Source organism: Thalassophryne amazonica, chromosome 20 (assembly GCF_902500255.1).
Source record: "Thalassophryne amazonica chromosome 20, fThaAma1.1, whole genome shotgun sequence".
Lineage (NCBI taxonomy): Eukaryota > Metazoa > Chordata > Actinopteri > Batrachoidiformes > Batrachoididae > Thalassophryne > Thalassophryne amazonica.
Window position 1 is genome coordinate 19,884,204 of NC_047122.1, and position 22,915 is coordinate 19,907,118.

Sequence of the window (22,915 nt, forward strand, 5' to 3'; positions counted from 1 at the left end):
TTAACAGATAATCAAAATAAGCCACAACAGGATCAAAGTGAGTTAAAGACAATTATAAGACTGATTCATAATGAGTCATAATGAGGAGATAAGTCATTATGAGATTCAAAGATAATTACAATACAGTGCGTCATAACTATGAGTGTTATAACTATCATAAGCTGGAATGATTTATGACATTTTCTCATAACTCTGGTTTACTATCTCATGTCTCGAAGTTATGACTCACGACTGTAATTATGACTTAGCATATGAGAAATGCTACTTATTCATGAGTTTAAAAAAAAAGTATGGTGCTGGATATTTATTTATTTTTGCACGAGTGGAAACAGGCTTCCACACATGACGGAGATCTAAATGTTAAAGTCCATCACTCCAGGAGAAATGGAAAAAATATCTGTTTTCAGCCACAAACTCCTACAGCAATTATTCTTAACAGTTTAAAAAATAAATAAATAAATAAAACAGCCATTAAGTAGAGTTTGATTTTAAATTCTTTTAGTGTTTCAGCCAGTCTGTGGTTCTGTGCTCTGTAATTCATCCACAGTGGATTTAAAGACAGACGACTCTGCCGGGACACAAGAGGACTCAGAAGACAGTGCAATAAAACTGCAGGATAACTCAACAAATTTGACCCAGCAGGCTTCCATCAAGAGAAGTCACAGAGAATACCCAGCAGCCCCTTAGACTGCACTCACGTTGTAATTTTTTGCTCTTTTTAAAATGACATTTCTGTCTTCCCTTTACAAAGAATGGCTGAATATTTTCCAGCACGCGAGGTGCTGAGATCAAATCAATTGATACTCACTCTGAGATAATTGTCTTCTTCTGTTTGAACTGAGGTCAAACCTCATTTATTTTTTTGTTTTTATTTGTTGCTGCACAGCTTCCTTTCCTCCTCTGTTATTTCTCATCTCCAGCTCTCTTTCTTCACTCTTCCTCCTTCTCACACAGTCACCTCATTCTTACTGCCAGTCCGCAGTCCCTGCCCTCCTCCTCCTCCGGGGATGAAGTGCAGCTGTTCGATGGTGTTCTGCCTCTTGGTGGCAAAAGCCATCCGCCTCGCACTGGGGTGCCCCGTGACCGTTCCCACTTCACCTCCTCCACCGTGGCCCCCATGAGAATCCCAGCCACCGTGCATGCCCATCCCAGACATGGCGGCGGTGCTCCGATCGTGCTCGTGGCCTGGAGTCGGGTGAGAGTTCATCTTGATCATGTGATGGCGGTCAATGGAGGGAGTGGCACAGATGTTCTGCTGTGACTGGGCCTTCTGGTGATGGCTAAGTCGCCCCATGGTGGGCACCATCCCACTGCCTCCAACTCTGTCCCCGCCTCCGACCATCAGACCCATCGTCATCAACCGGTCTTCCAGACGGTCTGGTGAGACCAGGAGCCTCTCATGGGATCTGAAAGCCAGACAGTTGTTTATCCTTCCTGCTATTTAATCACACAAACTACAATTAATGCACTGCTTTATTTGGGAGACTATAAGACCACCTATAAGATTATTACTGCAAATATCATAAAAGATTTTATCCCTCACCCAAGAGGAATTTATGAATCCTGCAGCACCTGTCATCTTTATTCTCCAAGCTGATGCTCTATCTTTTGACAGTTAAATCAAACTACATTTTGCAAATCACTCATGTACAGTTGTATTAAAGTTTGGGCACCCCTGATGATTTTCATGATTTTTCTTTATAAATCATTGGTTGTTTTGATCAGCAATTTCAGTTAAATATATCATATAGCAGACAAACACAGATATTTGAGAAGTGAAATGAAGTTTATAGGATTTACAGAAAGTGTGCAATAATTCTTTAAACAAAATTAGGCAGGTGCATAAATTTGGGCACCCCAACAGAAAAAATACATCAATATATAGTAGATCCTCCTTTTGCAGAAATAACAGCCTCTAAATTCTTCCTATAGCTTCCAATGAGAGTCTGGATTCTAGTTGAAGGTATTTTGGACCATTCTTCTTTACAAAACATCTCAGGCTTGTTGATTTCCGAGCATGGACAGCCCACTTAAAATCACACCACAGATTTTCAATAATATTCAGGTCTGGGGACTGAGATGGCCATTCAAGAACATTGTACTTGTTCCTCTGCATGAATGCCTTAGTAGATTTTGAGCAGTGTTTAGGGTCGTTGTCTTGATGAAAGATCCAGCCCTGGCACAGCTTCAACTTTGTCACTGATTCATAAACATTGTTCTCAAGAATCTGCTGATGTTGACTGGAATCCATATGACCCTCAACTTTAACAAGATTCCCAGTAACTGCACTGGCCACACAGCCACACAGAATGATGGACCCACCTCCAAATTTTACTGTAGGTAGCAAGTGCTTTTCTTGGAATGCTGTGTTCTTTTTCAGCCATGCATACTGCCCCTTGTTAAGTCCAAATAATAAATATAATAATAATTTTAGTTTCATCAGTCCATAGCACCTTATTCCAAAATGGAGCTGGCTTGTCCAAACGTGCTTTAGCATACCTCAAGTGACTCTGTTTGTGGCGTGTATGCAGAAAATGGTTCCTCTGCATTACAGCATCATACACTATCTACAGCAAGATCATGTTGTACGGCTTTGGAGCAGGTCTGTGGGTTGACTATGACTGTTCTAACCATCCTTCGCTCGCTTCAGCTTATCTGAGATTTTTCTTGGCCTGACACTTCGGGCCTTAACTAGTACTGTGCCTGTGGTCATCTATTTCCTCACTATGTTCCTCACAGTGGAAACTGACAGCTGAAATTTCTGAGATAGCTTTTGTATCGTTCCCCTAAACCATGATGTTAAACAATCTGTTTTCAGGTCATTTCAGAGTTGTTTAGAGGCTCCCATGTTGCCACTCATTAGAAGACATGCAAAGAGTGGAAACATTTGCAAATGGCAACCTTAAATACCCTTTCTCATGATTGGATTCACCTGTGTAAGGAGGTCAAGGGTCAATGAGCTTACCAAACCAATTTTGTGTTCCAATAATTAGTGCTAAATGTATTGAAATTAGTAAAATGGCAAGGGTGCCCAAATGTATGCACCTGCCTAATTTTGTTTAAATAATTATTGCACACTTTCTGTAAACACTAGAAACTTCATTTCACTTCTCAAATATCAGTGTGTTTGTCTGCTATATGATATATTTAACTGAAATTTCTCATCCAGACAACCAATGATTTATAAAGGAAAATCATGGAAATTATCAGGGGTGCCCAAACCTTTGCATACAACTGTATAAGAACACATTAGGATACTGTGTGTATGTATATGGGGTGGGGGGGCATTATGGTTATAGTACACTTTTCAAATCACTGTGTTGAAATATCTGGATAAACTGTCAAGATGTCACGTGCATGAGGCTTCAGAGTAATGCTGTGCTCCAGTGTACTTAGAACTTGGAAAAAAATGAGCTCTGACTTTGACAAGTACAATGGAAAGGCCACTCGAGTTGGAATACCAAGTCGGAAACTTGTGTAAGATTCATGAAGACTGAGTTTACAGATCTGACGTCACAGTAATATGGCAGCACACGCAGTGAGCGCTAAGCAGAATCACCTTTTTGTTCATTTTTACTTGTATGTAGTATTTGATGTCAGATTTTATGCAGTAAATGTATCAGAGATACCGACTTGAGTTGTGGATTTAGGTGTTGCTTTCAGTGCGACAGTGGGTCGCAAACTCATGACAATCTCTGTTTCATGCACCCGAGATGAAAATGTTGAGGAAAGGAGCTTGAAGTCCCTCAGCCAGACAAACATTGCAGACAGAGGTGGTGCACTGGAACACATTCAGCTGTCAGATACACCGAGTTGGAATTATTGACTTCTGACGTGCAATGGAATGCAGCATAACATCTGGCCCCCTGGTGGCCACAATTTAGGGCTGGGTACCGAACTTCGGTTCTTTTGTGGAACCGACCCAAATGCTTTGGTAGTACCGAGCATCAAACATGCCTCGTCTTTCGGTGCCAAGTTTTGGTACCCAGAGGTTAATCATGTGCAAGAAGAGCGGTCCGCAGCCGTCCTCCTCTCAGCTTTCAAGTCCGCCTGTGGACGTTACAGAGCACGAGCAGCCTGACTTAAAATCTCCATCACTGGACTCCGGTTCATCTGAGAGTACCAACGATGGCTACTTAAGGTTACTGTAACTTAATACGTGCATCGCTTTGAAGGTTGAAGCAATGAAGCACTGCTTCGACCCGCTGCTTCGTTGGTTTCTTTGCGTCAATGTTTTTCAGAAGTGACAACTCTGCTTCTTAAACCCTCTCAGGGCCATTAAAATATGTCAATCGTGAGTCACTTTTGTGCAGATTAAAATCACTAAATGGAACTCCTGTCTATTTGTGAGAAACAAAAGAGAATCATCCTCCGTTCCGTTCGCACAGCTCCAAACGCTGCGCGGCTCTGCCAAGCCAAGTTAAGTCGAGTCCGGAATTAATAACTTCAAAGTGACTCGCCGTTTAAATCAAATGACACCTCTTTCCAAACGTTGTAATACAAACAATAAACTGCTATCGATCAAAACGTTTTTTTTTTTCCTCCCAAAATGAGACGTCCTGGCTGACGTGCAGCAACCGGCTGAGCTCAGCTCAGAGGTATGGAGAGATATTCATGCCAAAATGAAAGGAAATGCTTTTGACAAAAACTACAGAGTGTTTTCAAGTGTTCTTTTGCACTGGAAATTATTTGTTTGTTTTTTTCTGTAAGAAAACTGCTTGAAGTGGAAAATTACCAAAGCTGAAAAATAAAACTCAAGATTTGTACTATGTGTAATGTAATTTTCTTTTGTTAGAATTGATCGTATAAAATTGGTATCGAAAAAAGTATCGTTTAGGAACTGGTATCGAAGTGAAGGTATTGGTATTGGTACCGGTACTGAAAATATTTGATTGATACCCAGCCCTACCTCAATTAGAAATTACAACTTGTGTACCAAGTTTCACCCTGATAAAGGAAGTCTTTGTCAAGATACCACTTACACAGACCACACGGACGAGCAGATGCACACACACACGAGCAGTTCCTCAACCTGCTCTGCCGTTGACCTTCAAGTAAAAAAAAAAAAAAGGATCCAACTGCAGTTTGAACCATTTCTCTTACATATTTAAGTTTATCTGAGATAAAGTTTAAACTGACGTCAATTCAACATCTAAGATTCCAAGATCATATATTTATGGTCTTCCTGATTTGATATATAGTATTATATTCATTCCTGATTTTTATCCACTCTGGTTCATTTCTTTTTGTGTGTGTTTAGTCTGTCTTTATGACATCACTTCCTGTGTCTCACCTGCGGAGTGTCTGGGAGGTGGAGCTCCTGCTGGTGCTCATCATGGCTTTGTAATACTGGTGTTGCTGGTTCTTGGACAGGTGCGATAAGGTGTTGCCTTCTCCCAGTGCCAGCAGCTGGTCCTGGGAGCGGACGCGGCGCGGTGGCCTGTCGAAAGTGGAGCTGGTGTGCTGACTCTGAGCAGGCAGTGGATACGGGTTTGGGGTGGAGGTGGGGATGTGAAGGTGTGGTCGTGAGCCATGAAGGGGCAGGGTGCCCCTGGAACCCAGTGAATAGTCACCTCCCCAGGGGAGGTGGTGCTGAGAGGAGTGGAAGGAGGGCGGAGCGTTGTTGGCACGCCGTTTGGAGGTGTAGTATTCATCCAACTCTTTTTCTGTTTCAACAAGAGAGAAAAATGTGATATGTCAGTATGTGTAACTCCTCCATTCTCTTCATCGGCCCGTTATCGAACAAGGCGTGTTTGTGTCACTTCAGAAACTGCCTGACATTTACGCAAATGAGCAGCGTCGGTCACGCCTGGTCACCACCACATCTATTTAAGCACAAATCAGACCTTTGCAGGTTCAATGAAGAATTAACTGATTTCAATTTAACTCTGTGAGAGCGGTGTGTTTATGGCAGAATAAATGTCACGACATTTTGTGGAAGCTCTAGAAAAAGGACATTTCAAACATTTTCCTCTACATTCCAAGACAGATTGTCTTAATTAATTTAGTCTTGTGTATGTGAAAATGTTAAATCTTGTCTGGAAAAGATTGTGAAAAGAAATAAATAAGTGCAGCCGCATAAAAAGGTGAAGGGAAGCTGGCGTTTTGATCCAAGATGTTGGTGCTTTAGTGAAGACATCAGTGGCACTAAATTGTTCAGAGGACTTTTAAATTAAATAATAAAAAATCTATTAAAAATACCAAAAAAAAAAAAAGGACACAAATGAGGAAAAAGAAATAGAAAAGGTGGTGTCCGGTTGGGGGGGGGGGGGGGGGGGGGGAAGTGTCCTGGTCCTGACGATCACTGGAATAGTCCTTATCCCTGGATACTGTAGCATGGAGAGGATGAAAGTCAAGGACTCCCAATGGATGGAACGCTGGTCCATCACAGATTATTTTCCAAGCCATGGCTGGTACCTGTTTCCATCTGGGTGGACTGGGACAACACAGATGAAATGTGCGGTTCACGGATGTCTTATGACCTGGAATTGAACCTTGTAGTAGTACAACATGAATGTGAAATGGTATGATCGTGTCACCAATGCTGTAGTTCTTGACCAAGCTTGCCTGTCAAGTATTGAGGCTATGTTACACCAAAACAGACTGACATGGTACGGACGTGGTGAGAATGGATGCGCAACATCTTCCAAACAACTTCTCTTCAGTCAACTTTCTACTGGATCATGTTGTGTTGGCGCTCCTAAGAAGAGGTAGAAGGATGTCCTTAAAGAAGTTTTTAAAGATTGTGAGATTGCTGACTGGGCTACAGCCCCAGCAGATAGACTGATGTGGAGGAGAACGGTTTGTGATGTCATCAAGACCTTTGAGACCAATAGAGGGAAGGCTGAACAGGAAAGACGTGCAAGACGGAAAGCTCTGAAACAGTTGGCAGCCTCCTAGTTAGATGCCTGGATGAATTTCTTCTGCACCGCCATGCTCGTGTCGAGTAGCAGTGATGATGATGAGTAATACAACTCCTATTACCACAGACCTACAGTGGCTTGCAAAATTATTCACCCCCTTGTGCTTTTACACATTTTAATTTGTTTATGCCATTTTTAATACAAAAAGTAATTCGGGCTTCTCTATATACAATTTCTAAAATTATCCTCCTTAAACCCAAACTGAAAGCAAATATCTACAACTTGATATAAATTAAATAAAAATATCAAAGCTAAGATGATGAGTTGCATTCATAACGGCCCCGTTTTGGTATAACACATGTAAACATCAGGTTTAGTGCCAGATTTCTTCATAGTGCAGCAGATAAGTGAAACAATCATGCAAATGGTGATAAAAGCATCAAATTTGACAGAAATACTCCTCTTTTGAAAAAACGATTGGCCACTTGACTTTTCAATCGGTGGTCAGGTAGGGGTCAATTGAATAATTACACAGAGGTCAAAATTAAAGATGCTCTAATCATACATTCCACATTATTTGCCTGATCATAAAAATTCCAAAAAGGTATAGTTGGACTATCTGTGACTGAATTCTATGGAGTTACGGGATAAAACAGCAAGAATGGTGACAAAGCTCAGTGTCTTTTTGTACAGGGGTCAAAAGTTAAAGTTGCTTCAATTTTGGTAAAAAGTGGTGCAAATTATTGGTTGAGCTAATAGGATTAATAAATGGGATAGTGTTGACAGTGTTGAATGCTTGGTCTCCAAAGTAAAGGTCAAACAAGGTCTACGTCTGTTGGACTCTATGACATGTGACATATGTTACCCTGTAACGTGATAATAAGGATGATACATGGTCAAAACTATTCCTTTTTAAAACCGCGTTAACTCAACTAGTAATTTGCATCACTTTTTATCAAAACTGGAGCAACTTTAACTTTTGACCCCTGTACAAAATGAAACTGACCTTTGTCACCATTCTTGCTGTTTTTAATCCCGTAACTCCATAGAATTCAGTCACAGATAGTCCAAACTATACCTTTTTGGAATCTTTATGATCAGGCAAATAATGTGGAATATTTTTCAATATGATTGGAGCATCTTTTAATTTTGACTTCTGGGTATGACATCTGGACAGTGGAAGGAAGACAAGGAGACTTGGTGGTGGAATGAAGAGGTCCAGGAAAGCATAAGGAGAAAGAGGTTGGTGAAAAAGTTTTGGGATAGTCGGAGAGATGAAGAAAGTAGACAGGAGTACAAGGAGATGCGGCGTAAGGCGAAAAGAGAAGTTGCAAAAGCAAAGGAAAAGGCATATTGCGAGCTGTACAAGAAGTTTGAATAGTAAGGAAGGAGAAAAGGACTTGTACCGATTCGCCAGACAAAGGGACAGAGCTGGAAAGGATGTGCAGCAGGTTAGGGTGGTAAAAGATGCACATGGTAATGTGCTGACAAGTGAGGAGTGTGTGCTGAGAAGGTGGAGGGAATATTTTGAAGAGTTGATGAATAAAGAAAATGAGAGAGAGAAAAGGCTGGATGATGTGGTGAGAGTAAATCAGGAAGTACAAGAGATTAGCAAGGAAGAAGTGAGGGCTGCTATGAAGAGGATGAAGAGTGGAAAGGCAGTCGGTCCATATGACATTCCAATGGAGGCATGGAAATGTCTAGGAGAGATGGCAGTAGAGTTTCTAACCAGATTGTTTAATAAATCTTGGAAAGTGAGAGCATGCCTGAGGAGTGGAAACGAAGTGTGCTTGTTCCTATTTTCAAGAACAAGGGTGATGTGCAGAGCTGCAGTAACTACAGAGGCATAAAGCTGATCAGCCACAGCATGAAGTTATGGGAAAGAGTAGTAGAAGCTAGGCTTAGAAAACAGGTGAAGATCTGTGAGCAGCAATATGGTTTCATGCTGAGAAAGAGCACTACAGATGCAATGTTTGCTCTGAGAATACTGCTGGAAAAGTACAGAGAAGGACAGAAAGAGTTACATTGTGTGTTTGTGGACTTACAAAGCTTATGATAGGGTGCCAAGAGAAGAGTTGTGGTATTGTATGAGGAAGTCTGGAGTGGCAGAGAAGCATGTTAGGGTAGTGCAGGACATGTACAAGAATAGTGTGACAGCGGTGAGATGCGCAGTCGGAATGACAGACTCATTCAAGGTGGAGGTGGGATTACACCAAGGATCAGCTCTGAGTCCTTTCTTGTTTGCAGTGGTGATGGACAGGTTGACGGATGAGATCAGACAGGAGTCCCATGGACTATGATGTTTGCAGATGACATTGTGATCTGTAGTGAGAGTAGAGAGCAAGTTGAGTCTAGTCTGGAGAAGTGGAGATATGCTTTGGAGAGAAGGGGAATGAAAGTCAGTAGAAGCAAGACTGAGTACATGTGTGTGAATGAGAGGGAACCCAGTGGAATAGTGCAGTTACAAGGAGTAGAAGTGGTTGAAAGTAGATGAGTTTAAATATTTGGGTCAACTGTTCAAAGTAATGGAGAGTGTGGTAGAGAGGTGAAGAAGAGAGTGCAGGCAGGGTGGAGTGGGTGGAGAAAGGTGGCAGGAGTGATTTGTGACCGAAGAGTATCAGCAAGGGTGAAGGGGAAAGTTTACAAAACAGTAGTGAGACCAGCTATGTTGTATGGTTTAGAGACAGTGGCACTAACAAAAAGGCAGGAGGCAGAGCTGGAGGTGGCAGAGCTGAAGATGTTGAGATTCTCTTTGGGAGTGACAAGAATGGACAAGATTAGGAATGAACATATCAGAGGGACAGCTCAGGTGGGACGGTTTGGAGACAAAGTCAGAGAGACGAGATTGAGATGGTTTGGACATGTGCAGAGGAGGGACCCAGGGTATATAGGGAGAAGGATGCTGAGGATGGAGCCACCAGGCAGGAGGAGAGAGAGGGAGACCAAAGAGGAGGTTCATGGATGTGCTGAGAGAGGACATGCAGGTGGTTGGTGTGACAGAGGAAGATACAGAGGACAGGGTGAGATGGAAACGATTGATCTGCTGTGGCGACCCCTAACGGGAACAGGCGAAAGACAAAGAAGAAGTGTAATTCTTCAACTGACTCCTACTTGACCACCGATTAAAAATTCAAGTGGCCAATCGTTTTTTTTTTCAGAAGAGGATTGTCTGAGGAGCATTTCTGCCAAATTTGATGCTTTTATCACCATTTGCAGGATTTCCCTCTAAATATTCTCTTATCTGCTGCACTATCAGACAAGTCAGGGGATGGATACATGAACATTTCCAAGTCACTTGGGTTTGAAAGTAATTCTACAGTAATGGAATTGCAACCAGAACAATTTTTTATTGGTAAACTAAATTATGTTTCATTGTAAGTCCTTTTCCATAGAACGTCCCAAGAGGGTGATGAGAAAAGGTAAAGAAATAAATAAATAGAGAATGTGATGAAGAATGGAGATACAGATGTAGAGGGAATTGTTAATCATGAAACAGTGCGTCTTTTCTTTCTGCTGCAGTCTGAGAGCGCTTTAATCTTCAAAGCCTTTCTGCGGAAGCTGCTCACAAAAGCAATTCAAACATGACCTTTAACCAGGCGCCACTCCCCGCTTCCTCACCCATCTCTCCCTCCCTCTGCCCTCCTCTTTCAGACCTTCCTCAGTTTGTTCCTCTTCCTCCTGCTCAGCTCATCCTGTCTGTTTCCTCATCATCTGTCTCATTTCCTCACCTTGCTCCTTGGCCTTTCTTGCTCCTCCCTATGGACCACATTATCTCGGGGGTTCATGTGATGCCGTATGGGGCGAGTTCACGCAGACCAAAATGTTTGCAGAGACACTGGTTTCCATCTTTGTCTCATTAGCCTTTAGCAAAAATCTGTTCATCATTAAAAAGTGTTCTATCACAAGTAGTGCAGCAGATAAACAATCATGCAAATGCCGATAAAAGCATCAAATTAGGTAGAAATACTCCTTAGATACGCCTCTTTTGAAAAAACCGATTGGCCACTTGACTTTTCAATAGGTGGTCAGGTAGGGGTCAATTGAAGAATTACACAGAGGTCAAAATGATAAGATGCTCCAATCATATAGAACGATATTCCACATTATTTGCCTGATCATAAAGATTCCAAAAAGGTATAGTTTGGACTGTCTGTGACTGAATTCTATGACGTTACGGGATAAAAACCTCAGCGATGGTGACAAAGGTCAGTGTCGGTTTGTACAGGGGTCAAAAGTTATAGTTGCTCCAATTTTGGTAAAAAGTGATGCAGCTTATTGGTTGAGCTAATAGGATTAATAAATGGAATAGTGTTGACAGTGTTGAATGCTTGGTCTCCAAAGTAAAAGGTCAAACAAGGTCTACGTCTGTTGGATTCTATGACATGTGACATATGTTACCCCGTAACGCGATAAGTAAGGATGATACATGGTCCAAACTATTCCTTTTTAAAACCGTGTTAACTCAACTAGTCATTTGCATCACTTTTTACCAAAATTGAAGCAACTTTAACTTTTGACCCCTGTACAAGCCGACACTGACCTTTGTCACCATTCTTGCTGTTTTTATCCCGTAACTCCATAGAATTCAGTCACAGATAGTCCAAACTATACCTTTTTGGAATCTTTATGATCAGGCAAATGTGGAATATTTTTCAATATGATTGGAGAATCTTAATTTTGACTCCTGTGTTATTCTTCAACTGACCCTCTACCTGAACACCAACTGAAAATTCAAGTGGCCAATCTTTTTTACAAAAGAGGATTGTCTGAGGACTATTTCTACCAAATTTGATGCTTTTATCACCATTTGCAGGATCCGCTCTAAATATTCTCTTATCTGCTGCACTAAATGTTATCATGCTTCAATTTGCTTTTTCTGCACCTTCACACAAATCTGATCTGATCTCAAAATATAACAGTATTTTCCAGGTCAGACTAATTTCAGCAAGTTTTATGCTTTGTCAGTTGAAAATGCATTACAAGTGATGCAAATGCAAATGTAGGAATATTTCTATATATGTTATCAAAAAGTAAACTGCATGGTTTTAATCTGCAATGGCTTCTCTGAATCTCTGCAACGACATTTAACGCAGATTGGTTTTATTTTTCTTTACCCCTACAAATCTGTATTTGTGCAAACTCCCCGTTCACACTTGAGCCTTAAAGTGTCTCATTTTAGAGACTTTCATGATGTACAATACCATATCTGAACTCCTGGGACACGCCTACGGAGCTGCTCGGTCCTCTGAGGGACACACTCTACTAAAAGATGGCAGTGTCAAGGATGCACCACAAGGGGGAGCTGATTCAAAATACAGTTGCATAAAGACAAAAATGTCAGTATGTGACAATCTAACAGATATAATCCCATTCCTGACCTGACAGCACAGACAAACCCGCTTAAGGGGAGTTTCCAGGCATGTTCAAACCACAAGTTACCACAGACAGTTCACATTCTGTGACATGCACATTCACCGATCAGAACTAATCCATCTGTGACGGGTTTCTGTGCTCCTGCCACAGAACAGGTCAACACACTTGGGCAGAATGCAACTAGAAATTACAGCCCAACAGTGGACGGTAGCAGGTCTGCTGCTAGCGGTTCAGGCAGACAGTGCTCGTGGCGAATCATCCGTTGCACTTGCAACAGCATCTGAGGGCTCAGTGGCAACATCTGACACTCAGCGATGTCAAATGATAAAGCATTGCAATGTGAGCCCGGGTGGATTGTTAAGCCTTTATTTTGTTCCTTTGGCGAGCAGCAGGTCTTTTCTACTTAAAGAGGAACTTTTGGTAATTAATAAATCAATAAAATAAAAAATGATAAAGAACGCATCTGATTGGTCAGAAATTTTATGACGTATGTGTGTGGGGATCAAGTTGCTGTGTGTGTATTTGGCGCTGTTTGAGACAGCTGCCTCTCCAGTTTTACCTCTTTTTGGCTATTTTCTTATCCTTCTACCCCCCCCCCCCGCCGCTCTTCTCACAAAGATAGTGTACTTTATACATATCCCATGCATATTTTTAACTTTCTAATGCTACCAGGAGCCAGCTTTTTGACTTATTCAAGAGAGGAAATGCTGTGTGTGAAAACAAAGGAACGAACTAGGATATGACACCCATCCTGGCAGAGTTGAGCAGGAGACTCAGGGGCTGCAAGGTTGGGCCTAAGCTAAATGTTAGGCTAGCAGACAAGCACAGGTGCTACAAACCATTAATTCCCGCCGTGATCATGGGAAATGTGAACTCGATGATCTCGAACAAGACTGACGAGTTGTCTGCACTGAAAAACCAGTGGATTTACCATGAGAGCAGCTTGTTTATCCTTATGGAGATGTGGCTAACGGATGCTAATGTGGACCTGCTGGAATTCACTGCTGTGAGAGCTGACAAAGACACTAAAACGTGCGGGAAAAGCAAAGATGGGACTCGTCATTTACGTTAACAACTGCTGGTGTAACCCAAGCCATATCACTGTAAAGACGGTCTTGTGTTGCGGGACCTAGAGCTGCTAGCCGTTAGCCTGCGGGCGTACTATCCACCGAGGGAGCTTAGTCACGTCAAGTCTGGTCAAGAAAACCAAAGCCAGCTGTCGCCGTGAGAGCAGAGACACCCGAGAACAAAGGAAGTCTTTGCAGGAGGTGAGTTTCAAAAGTAGACTATTTATTTATCAGTCTAGCTGAGGACATGATATAAATTCTAAATGGTTAACCGGTGCAGAGCTAAACACATTACTACATATGCTCACATCACACTTCTGATTTAAGTGCAGAGCCTCGAGCGGTGATGTATTTTTTTAAGCGAATTTGTTTAGTGCGATAATTATTAATAGAAAATGCAAATTTTGAAAATAACTGTATAAATTAGTTTTACTTAACACTTAGAGTGACACTATTATACCCCCCAAAAATTTGGTTGTCTGTTTTATTTTGTGTATTTCGTTTGGCCTGGTTTGTTAATTCTCTTTCCGTTTCTCTGCTTGGGGTTGTCTGTCTCTCTCTCTCTCTCTCTTGCCACACCCTGGTTCTGGTGCTTTCCTGGCACACCTGTTTCTGATTTGCTGATTGCCACCTGGGGTGATATAAGCTCACTGCGGTTGTCTCTTGCCAGTTTGTCGTGCCCTGTGCCTTCATTCCAGCTCTGTATCTGCGTTCCATAGTCCTGCCTGCCTCCTTGTGTGTACCTGACCTCCTGCCTGTTGCCTTGACCACGCCTGTTTGCCTGATGATTTTTGTACTGTTGTTTTTTTTCTGGACTGCTACTCGTTGTACGACCTCTGCTAACCACAATCATAAAGTCTTCTGAAAACCAGAGATGTCTGCTTGAGCCCTGCATTTATGTCCTGCCATTCCTGACCATCCAGCCTGATACCTTTTAAACCAACAGACACAAAAACAGGTAATTTCTTAGAAACCTGAAAACGAAACCAGGTATCTCTTTATAAAACACCCATAACATCTGTGATTGATGTACTGCTTCATAAATGAAGAGGTGGTGGGGAGTGAGCGGAGCGGGTTGACCTCAGAAGGTCAGATGGGTAACAGACGGAAACGCTTTTTCCAGCAATCCATGATGTGAATTATTGAACTGAAATAACTTTCTCCTCGTTAGCGTTTCCTATAACCCCCCACACATATACCGTCTTCTACATCAGGACCATCCATCACAAAGACAGCGTCCCCCACCGCAGTCCACAGCACCAAAACAATCTCAGAAAGAAAGCAGGCCCTTCCTTCCCAATGCTACATCGCTCCATCCAGTCCTCCTTTCCCAGCTACCTCTCGCTCCATCCAGTCCTCCTTTCCCAGCTACCTCTCCCTCCGTCCTTCACCTATTTGCTTTCACGCCCTCATCTTTCTCCCTCTCTGTCCTTTTCTTCTCCATTATGTTTCTCTGGTCATCAAACTTTCTTCTCCCCTCGTTTAAGTCCCCTTCTCTCACGCTTCCGATTTTAATCCCATCTTTGCATCCTGGTTTTTATTCCAGGTTTGCATCACTTGCTGCCTTTCACATTTTTTCCACCTGCTTCCGTATTATTCTTTATTTTTCGTTTTCTTCACCGCCGCTGTGGCTTCATTCACTCCTTTCTGTCTTTGTTTACTGTTGTGATTGTACCGCATGTTACACATTTTACTCTTTTGCAGCTGAGTCACAAATTTCCCAGCGGCCGAGCTTCCTGCCGTGATGGAGGTTCACTGGAGACAAAAATCAGTGCTAACAGAAAAAACAAACAGCTGAGGAGGAAGTTTCTGCTGCTATTTTGCATGCTGGTCAAACGTCAGCAAGATGGATTATGATTGGGCCATCCAGCCTATGAGCACTTTGCTCACATTAGACAATTGCTTCTTTTGGGCAATTCCATGAGACGTCACATCAGTTCCCACTTTCGATGGTCCTGCAGTGATCTAGCATCCCAGAGACTTCATGTTCTCTATAGGATGAAAAAATAATGGCCAGACAATAATTCTTTGGGACAGCTAGATCATAGCAGGACTACTAAAAGAGGTAATGCATCTGACTCTTGAGAAGGAATTCATGTAATTCATGAACAGTAAGAGTGTTAAAATAACACTGTGGTGATATGCACCCAAAATAGTGTTGAATCACTGAACTAGAGTGCCACCAACATTAAATGTTAACACTAGTATTGATGTAACTCTATGACAGAGTTGATTTAACATTATGTTGGAGGGACCACAAGGACTCACAGCAGTGTTGGTTCAACACTGAAAAATTTACTAAATCAAATCAATTTTATTTATATAGCGCCAAATCACAAAAAACAGTTACCCCAAGGCGCTTTATATTGTAAGGCAAAAGCCATACAATAATTACAGAAAAACCCCAATGGTAAAACGACCCCCTATGAGCAAGCACTTGGCGAAAGTGGGAAGGAAAAAACTCCCTTTTAACAGGAAGAAACCTCCAGCAGAACCAGGCTCAGGGAGGGGCAGTCTTCTGCTGGGACTGGTTGGGGCTGAAGGGAGAGAATCAGGAAAAAGACATGGTGTGGAAGAGAGCAGAGATCAATCACTAATGATTAAATGCAGAGTGGTGCATACAGAGCAAAAAGAGGTGAATAAAAAGAAACACTCCGTGCATCATGGGAACCCCCAGCAGTCTAAGTCTATAGCAGCATAACTAAGGGATGGTTCAGGGTCACCTGATCCAGCCCTAACTATAAGCTTTACCAAAAAGGAAAGTTTTAAGCTTAGTCTTAAAAGTAGAGAGGGTGTCTGTCTCCCTAATTCGGATTGGGAGCTGGTTCCACAGGAGAGGAGCCTGAAAGCTGAAGGCTCTGCCTCCCATTCTACTCTTAAGCCACGTTCACACCGGGCGCGATCAGACACTACAAATTCGCGTGGGTCACCAGGCGACGGATGCGCCTCCTTCACCCGGTGTGTCGCTTTGCTTGGGTGGACTTTCGCTGCGAAAATTCGCCCCGGTGCATCATCAAATAGGAGGAGCTTCCATTCCGCTCGCCGGCTCCGGTTGTCAGTCAAGCTAACATGACGGACCTTGATCACAAGGAGCGAGTTGCTGTGGAAAGCTCCCAATACAGAGAGTATCATTATTTGCTGCAGGAGCTGTGTCTGGGTCACGGCCGCTTTCAGCGGTCCTTCCACCTCTGCGGGACCCAGTTTGAGGATCAACTGTCCCGGTCGCACGCGCACATGTAAACAATAAAAAAAAAAAAGAAACTCCGCTGCTTGCTGCAGCTGGCTCTTCCCCCAAAAAACTCTGTCATAATTGTGTTTAGAAACCAGTCACCATTTGTTTTATTATACATCTGTGTAGTTAATTAATAAAATATTCTCTACAGACGATTCGCTCGCGCGTGCACGTAAAAAAAAAAAAAAGAAAAGGAAAAGCTCTGCTCTCGCTGCTGCAAGTAGGGCTGCTGCTCGCTCCAAAAACTCTGTCATAATTGTGTTTAGAAACCAGTCACCATTTGCTTTATTATACAGCTGTGTAGTTAATAAGTAAAATAATCTCCAGGACGATTTGCGTGCACGTAAAATAAAAATAAAAAGAAACTCCGCTCCCGCTGCTGTGGTGCTGCTGTTCGCTCCAAAAACTCTGTCATGATTGTGAAATAAAGGACAAAAGAGACATAAGTCCTGCTCACAGGCTGCTACCAGATAAAGGACATGTTCACACCTTCAGTCAAACTCCAGACATCTCCACATCACTACATATTCAGTCCCTGATTGGTCATCGCGGCGCGACGAGACGAAAAAGTTCAGATTTTTGAACTTGGGGAGGAGGGCAACGTGACGTGATGCAATATCGCGCCACAAACGCACAAAACGCTCAAAATCGCTTCACTCGCGTCCATCGCGTCTCGCGGTTTGGCGCCAAAACGCGTCCTTACATAGGGATAACATGGCAACCTGTGGCTGCAGTCGCTCGCGTCGCGCCCGGTGTGAACGCAGCTTTACAAACCCTAGGAACTACAAGTAAAGCCCCTTTCACGCTGCTCCCAGTTGCTTCCTGTGGCGTCATGACGACGCAGGAATTTCTGCGTCAGGTGCGCGCAGCAGGGGCAGAAAGGAGGTGAGAACGCAGCCTGCAGGTTCTCTGCACAGAGAAATCAGAGTGCACAGTTTGGCTGCAGACAGACTGTGCACTCTGACTTCTCTTCCATTTGTTGTGTTGAGCTGCAGGGCTGCGCTCTGAGTTCTCTTATAGTTTATCTTTCCTCCCTTGACGGCGAGATGCGCGCGCACACACGCGCACGAACCGTCCTAAGCAAATGTGGAGATTTCTGGAGTTCTACTTGATGTTGACATGTCCTGGACTTATGTCCTTTTTTAACTGTGATGAGAGAGTCTGAGCAGAGAAAGGAAGTAACTGCCTGCAGACAATTTTTTTTCTTTTCTTTCTTCTTTTGACCGCGAGATGCACGCGCCCGCGCGGGAAGGGACCGTCAAGAACATGTGGAGATGTCTGGAGTTCTACTTGATGTTGACATGTCCTGTCTCAGGACTTGTCCTTTTTTGTACTTTTTTTAACTTTGATGTGAGAGTTTGAGCAGAGAACAAGGAACCAATGCCTGCAGCCAGACTTTTTTTTTCTTTTAATTGTTCTCATATGCGCGCGTGAATGAACATCCATGAGTGGACTAGAGATGTCCGGACTTTGTACTGGATATTTCTGGCAATTAGTCTGCATTTTTTTTTTTCTTCAGCGTGTAGTTTTTACTGCATTAAGTCCACGGTATAAAAACAATCCTGCGTGATTTATACTGCGGGAACAATGGAACACAGCAGGAATCATAAAATGGCTTCGAGTCACGGCGGTTAACGCCTCTTTGCCCTGACTTGCGCTGGAACCACTTCCTTCCTGCGTCGAGCACAGGATGCCAAAAAATTTAAACAGGTTTAATTTTTCAGCACCTGACTTGCTTCCTCCTTTGCGCCCTCGCGCTGTTGTGGCGCCGAGCTTCATCGTCTCGGCACTGAGTTGCTTTCACGCGGCGTCGTCATAATGATGCACGGCACAACTGGGAGCAACCAGGAGCAGCCCCGGTGTGAAAGGGGCTTGAGAGTGAAGCGCTCTATTGGGGTGATATGGTACTATGAGCTCCCTAAGATAAGATGGGACCTGATTATTCAAAACCTTATAAGTAAGAAGAAGAATTTTAAATTCTATTCTGGAATTAACAGGGAGCCAATGAAGAGAAGCAAATATGGGTGAAATATGCTCTCTCCTTCTAGTCCCTGTCAGTACTCTAGCTGCAGCATTTTGAATTAACTGAAGGCTTTTCAGGGAACTTTTAGGACAACCTGATAATAATGAATTACAATAGACCAGCCTAGAAGATATAAATGCATGAATTAGCTTTTCAGCAACACTCTGAGACAAGACCTTTCTAATTTTAGAGATATGGCGCAAATGCAAAAAAGCAGTCCTACATATTTGCTTAATATGCGCATTGAAGGACATATCCTGATCAAAAATGACTCCAAGATTTCTCACAGTATTACTGGAGGTCAGGGTAATGCCATCCAGAGTAAGGATCTGGTTAGACACCATGTTTCTAAGATTTGTGGGGCCAAGTACAATAACTTCAGTTTTATCTGAGTTTAAAAGCAGGAAATTAGAGGTCATCCATGTCTTTATGTCTGAAAGACATTCCTGTAGTTTAACTAATTGGTGTGTGTCTTCTGGCTTCATGGATAGATAAAGCTGGGTATCATCTGCGTAACAATGAAAATTTAAGCAATGCTTTCTAATAATACTGCCTAAGGGAAGCATGTATAAAGTGAATAAAATCAGTCCTAGCACAGAACCTTGTGGAACTCCATAATTAACCTTAGTCCGTGAAGAAGTCTCCCCATTTACATGAACAAACTGTAATCTATTAGATAAATGATTCAAACCACTGCAGCGCAGTGCCTTTAATACCTTTAAACAGGATGAGCAAAGAGATGAGTCCACTGTCTGAGGCCATAAGATCATTTGAAACCTTCACCAATGCTGTTTCTGTATTATGATGAATTCTGAAACCTGACTGAAACTCTTCAAATAGACCATTCCTCTGCAGATGATCAGTTAGCTGTTTTACAACTACCCTTTCAAGCCATGCCAGAAGTTACCACAAACCACCGAATGATCAAAAATGCAACTTGAATAAGACGAGCAATCGACTGTGCAGTTGTGAACATTAGTGGCACAATAACATCTGAGGAAATATGTAAAATATGTTTTCTAATATACACAACAAAAATATAAACGCAACACTTTTGGTTTTGCTCCCATTTTGTATGAGATGAACCCAAAGATCTAAAACTTTTTCCACATACACAATATCACCATTTCCCTCAAATATTGTTCACAAACCAGTCTAAATCTGTGATAGTGAGCACTTCTCCTTTGCTGAGATAATCAATCAATCAATCAATTTTTTTATATAGCGCCAAATCACAACAAACAGTTGCCCCAAGGCGCTTTATATTGTAAGGCAAGGCCATACAATAATTATGTAAAACCCCAACGGTCAAAACGACCCCCTGTGAGCAAGCACTTGGCTACAGTGGGAAGGAAAAACTCCCTTTTAACAGGAAGAAACCTCCAGCAGAACCAGGCTCAGGGAGGGGCAGTCTTCTGCTGGGACTGGTTGGGGCTGAGGGAGAGAACCAGGAAAAAGACATGCTGTGGAGGGGAGCAGAGATCGATCACTAATGACTAAATGCAGAGTGGTGCATACAGAGCAAAAAGAGAAAGAAACAATGCATCATGGGAACCCCCCAGCAGTCTACGTCTATAGCAGCATAACTAAGGGATGGTTCAGGGTCACCTGATCCAGCCCTAACTATAAGCTTTAGCAAAAAGGAAAGTTTTAAGCCTAATCTTAAAAGTAGAGAGGGTGTCTGTCTCCCTGATCTGAATTGGGAGCTGGTTCCACAGGAGAGGAGCCTGAAAGCTGAAGGCTCTGCCTCCCATTCTACTCTTACAAACCCTAGGAACTACAAGTAAGCCTGCAGTCAGAGCGAAGCGCTCTATTGGGGTGATATGGTACTACGAGGTCCCTAAGATAAGATGGGACCTGATTATTCAAAACCTTATAAGTAAGAAGAAGAATTTTAAATTCTATTCTAGAATTAACAGGAAGCCAATGAAGAGAGGCCAATATGGGTGAGATATGCTCTCTCCTTCTAGTCCCCGTCAGTACTCTAGCTGCAGCATTTTGAATTAACTGAAGGCTTTTTAGGGAACTTTTAGGACAACCTGATAATAATGAATTACAATAGTCCAGCCTAGAGGAAATAAATGCATGAATTAGTTTTCAGCATCACTCTGAGACAAGACCATTCTGATTTTAGAGATATTGCGTAAATGCAAAAAAGCAGTCCTACATATTTGTTTAATATGCGCTTTGAATGACATATCCTGATCAAAAATGACTCCAAGATTTCTCACAGTATTACTAGAGCTCAGGGTAATGCCATCCAGAGTAAGGATCTGGTTAGACACCATGTTTCTAAGATTTGTGGGGCCAAGTACAATAACTTCAGTTTTATCTGAGATTAAAAGCAGGAAATTAGAGGTCATCCATGTCTTTATGTCTGTAAGACAATCCTGCAGTTTAGCTAATTGGTGTGTGTCCTCTGGCTTCATGGATAGATAAAGCTGGGTATCATCTGCGTAACAATGAAAATTTAAGCAATACCGTCTAATAATACTGCCTAAGGGAAGCATGTATAAAGTGAATAAAATTGGTCCTAGCACAGAACCTTGTGGAACTCCATAATTAACTTTAGTCTGTGAAGAAGATTCCCCATTTACATGAACAAATTGTAATCTATTAGACAAATATGATTCAAACCACCGCAGCGCAGTGCCTTTAATACCTATGGCATGCTCTAATCTCTGTAATAAAATTTTATGGTCAACAGTATCAAAAGCAGCACTGAGGTCTAACAGAACAAGCACAGAGATGAGTCCACTGTCCGAGGCCATAAGAAGATCATTTGTAACCTTCACTAATGCTGTTTCTGTACTATGATGAATTCTAAAACCTGACTGAAACTCTTCAAATACACCATTCCTCTGCAGATGATCAGTTAGCTGTTTTACAACTACCCTTTCAAGAATTTTTGAGAGAAAAGGAAGGTTGGAGATTGGCCTATAATTAGCTAAGATAGCTGTGTCAAGTGATGGCTTTTTAAGTAATGGTTTAATTACTGCCACCTTAAAAGCCTGTGGTACATAGCCAACTAATAAAGATAGATTGATCATATTTAAGATCGAAGCATTAAATAATGGTAGGGCTTCCTTGAGCAGCCTGGTAGGAATGGGGTCTAATAAACATGTTGATGGTTTGGATGAGGTAACTAATGAAAATAACTCAGACAGAACAATCGGAGAGAAAGAGTCTAACCAAATACCGGCATCACTGAAAGCAGCCAAAGATAACGATACGTCTTTGGGATGGTTAGGAGTAATTTTTTCTCTAATAGTTAAAATTTTGTTAGCAAAGAAAGTCATGAAGTCATTACTAGTTAAAGTTAATGGAATACTCAGCTCAATAGAGCTCTGACTCTGTCAGCCTGGCTACAGTGCTGAAAAGAAACCTGGGGTTGTTCTTATTTTCTTCAATTAGTGATGAGTAGAAAGATGTCCTAGCTTTACGGAGGGCTTTTTTTTTATAGAGAAACAGACTCTTTTTCCAGGCTAAGTGAAGATCTTCTAAATTAGTGAGATGCCATTTCCTCTCCAACTTACGGGTTATCTGCTTTAAGCTACGAGTTTGTGAGTTATACCACGGAGTCAGGCACTTCTGATTTAAAGCTCTCTTTTTCAGAGGAGCTACAGCATCCAAAGTTGTCTTCAATGAGGATGTAAAACTATTGATGAGATACTCTATCTCACTTACAGAGTTTAGGTAGCTACTCTGCACTGTGTTGGTATATGGCATTAGAGAACATAAAGAAGGAATCATATCCTTAAACCTAGTTACAGCGCTTTCTGAAGCGCTGTAACTAGGTTTACTGTAACCTAGTAACCATATCAACTGTAACTTGATATGGCACACCTCACAGGTGAGTGGGCAAATGCTCACATTCGCTGGCGTTTGGCATGTTGGAGAGGTGTTCTCTTCATGGATGAATCCCGGTTCACACTGTCCAGGGCAGATGGCAGACAGTGTGTGTGTGAGCGGTTTTCTGATGTCAATGTTGTGGATCGAGTGGCCCATGGTGGTGGTGGTGGGGTTATGGTATGGGCAGGCGTCTGTTATGGATGAAGAACACAGGTGCATTTTATTGATGGCATTTTGAATGCACAGAGATACCGTGACGAGATCCTGAGGCCCATTGTTGTGCCATACATCCAAGAACATCACCTCATGTTGCAGCAGGATAATGCACGGCCCCATGTTGCAAGGATCTGTACACAATTCTTGGAAGCTGAAAATGTCCTAGTTCTTGCATGGCCGGCATACTCACCGGACATGTCACCCATTGAGCATGTTTGGGATGCTCTGGACCGGCGTATACGACAGCGTGTACCAGTTCCTGCCAATATCCAGCAACTTTGCACAGCCA

General features: G+C 42.4%; 1 protein-coding gene across 3 annotated transcripts in view; it reads right to left on the reverse strand.

Moving 5' to 3' along the window:
* Positions 1–902: 902 nt before the first annotated feature.
* shisa7b (shisa family member 7) overlaps positions 903–22,915 on the reverse strand; it is a 92,010-nt gene continuing 69,997 nt past the window's right edge. For 2 of the 3 annotated variants that reach the window (XM_034160790.1, XM_034160788.1), the window contains 2 exons: positions 5,294–5,666; positions 903–1,406 (listed from right to left, as the gene is read on the reverse strand). In XM_034160790.1, the coding sequence (XP_034016681.1) occupies positions 947–1,406; positions 5,294–5,666 (833 nt within the window). In that variant the 3' untranslated portion in view covers positions 903–946. The remainder of the gene's footprint in view (positions 1,407–5,293; positions 5,667–22,915) is intronic. The other variant, XM_034160789.1, reaches the window with a different exon arrangement.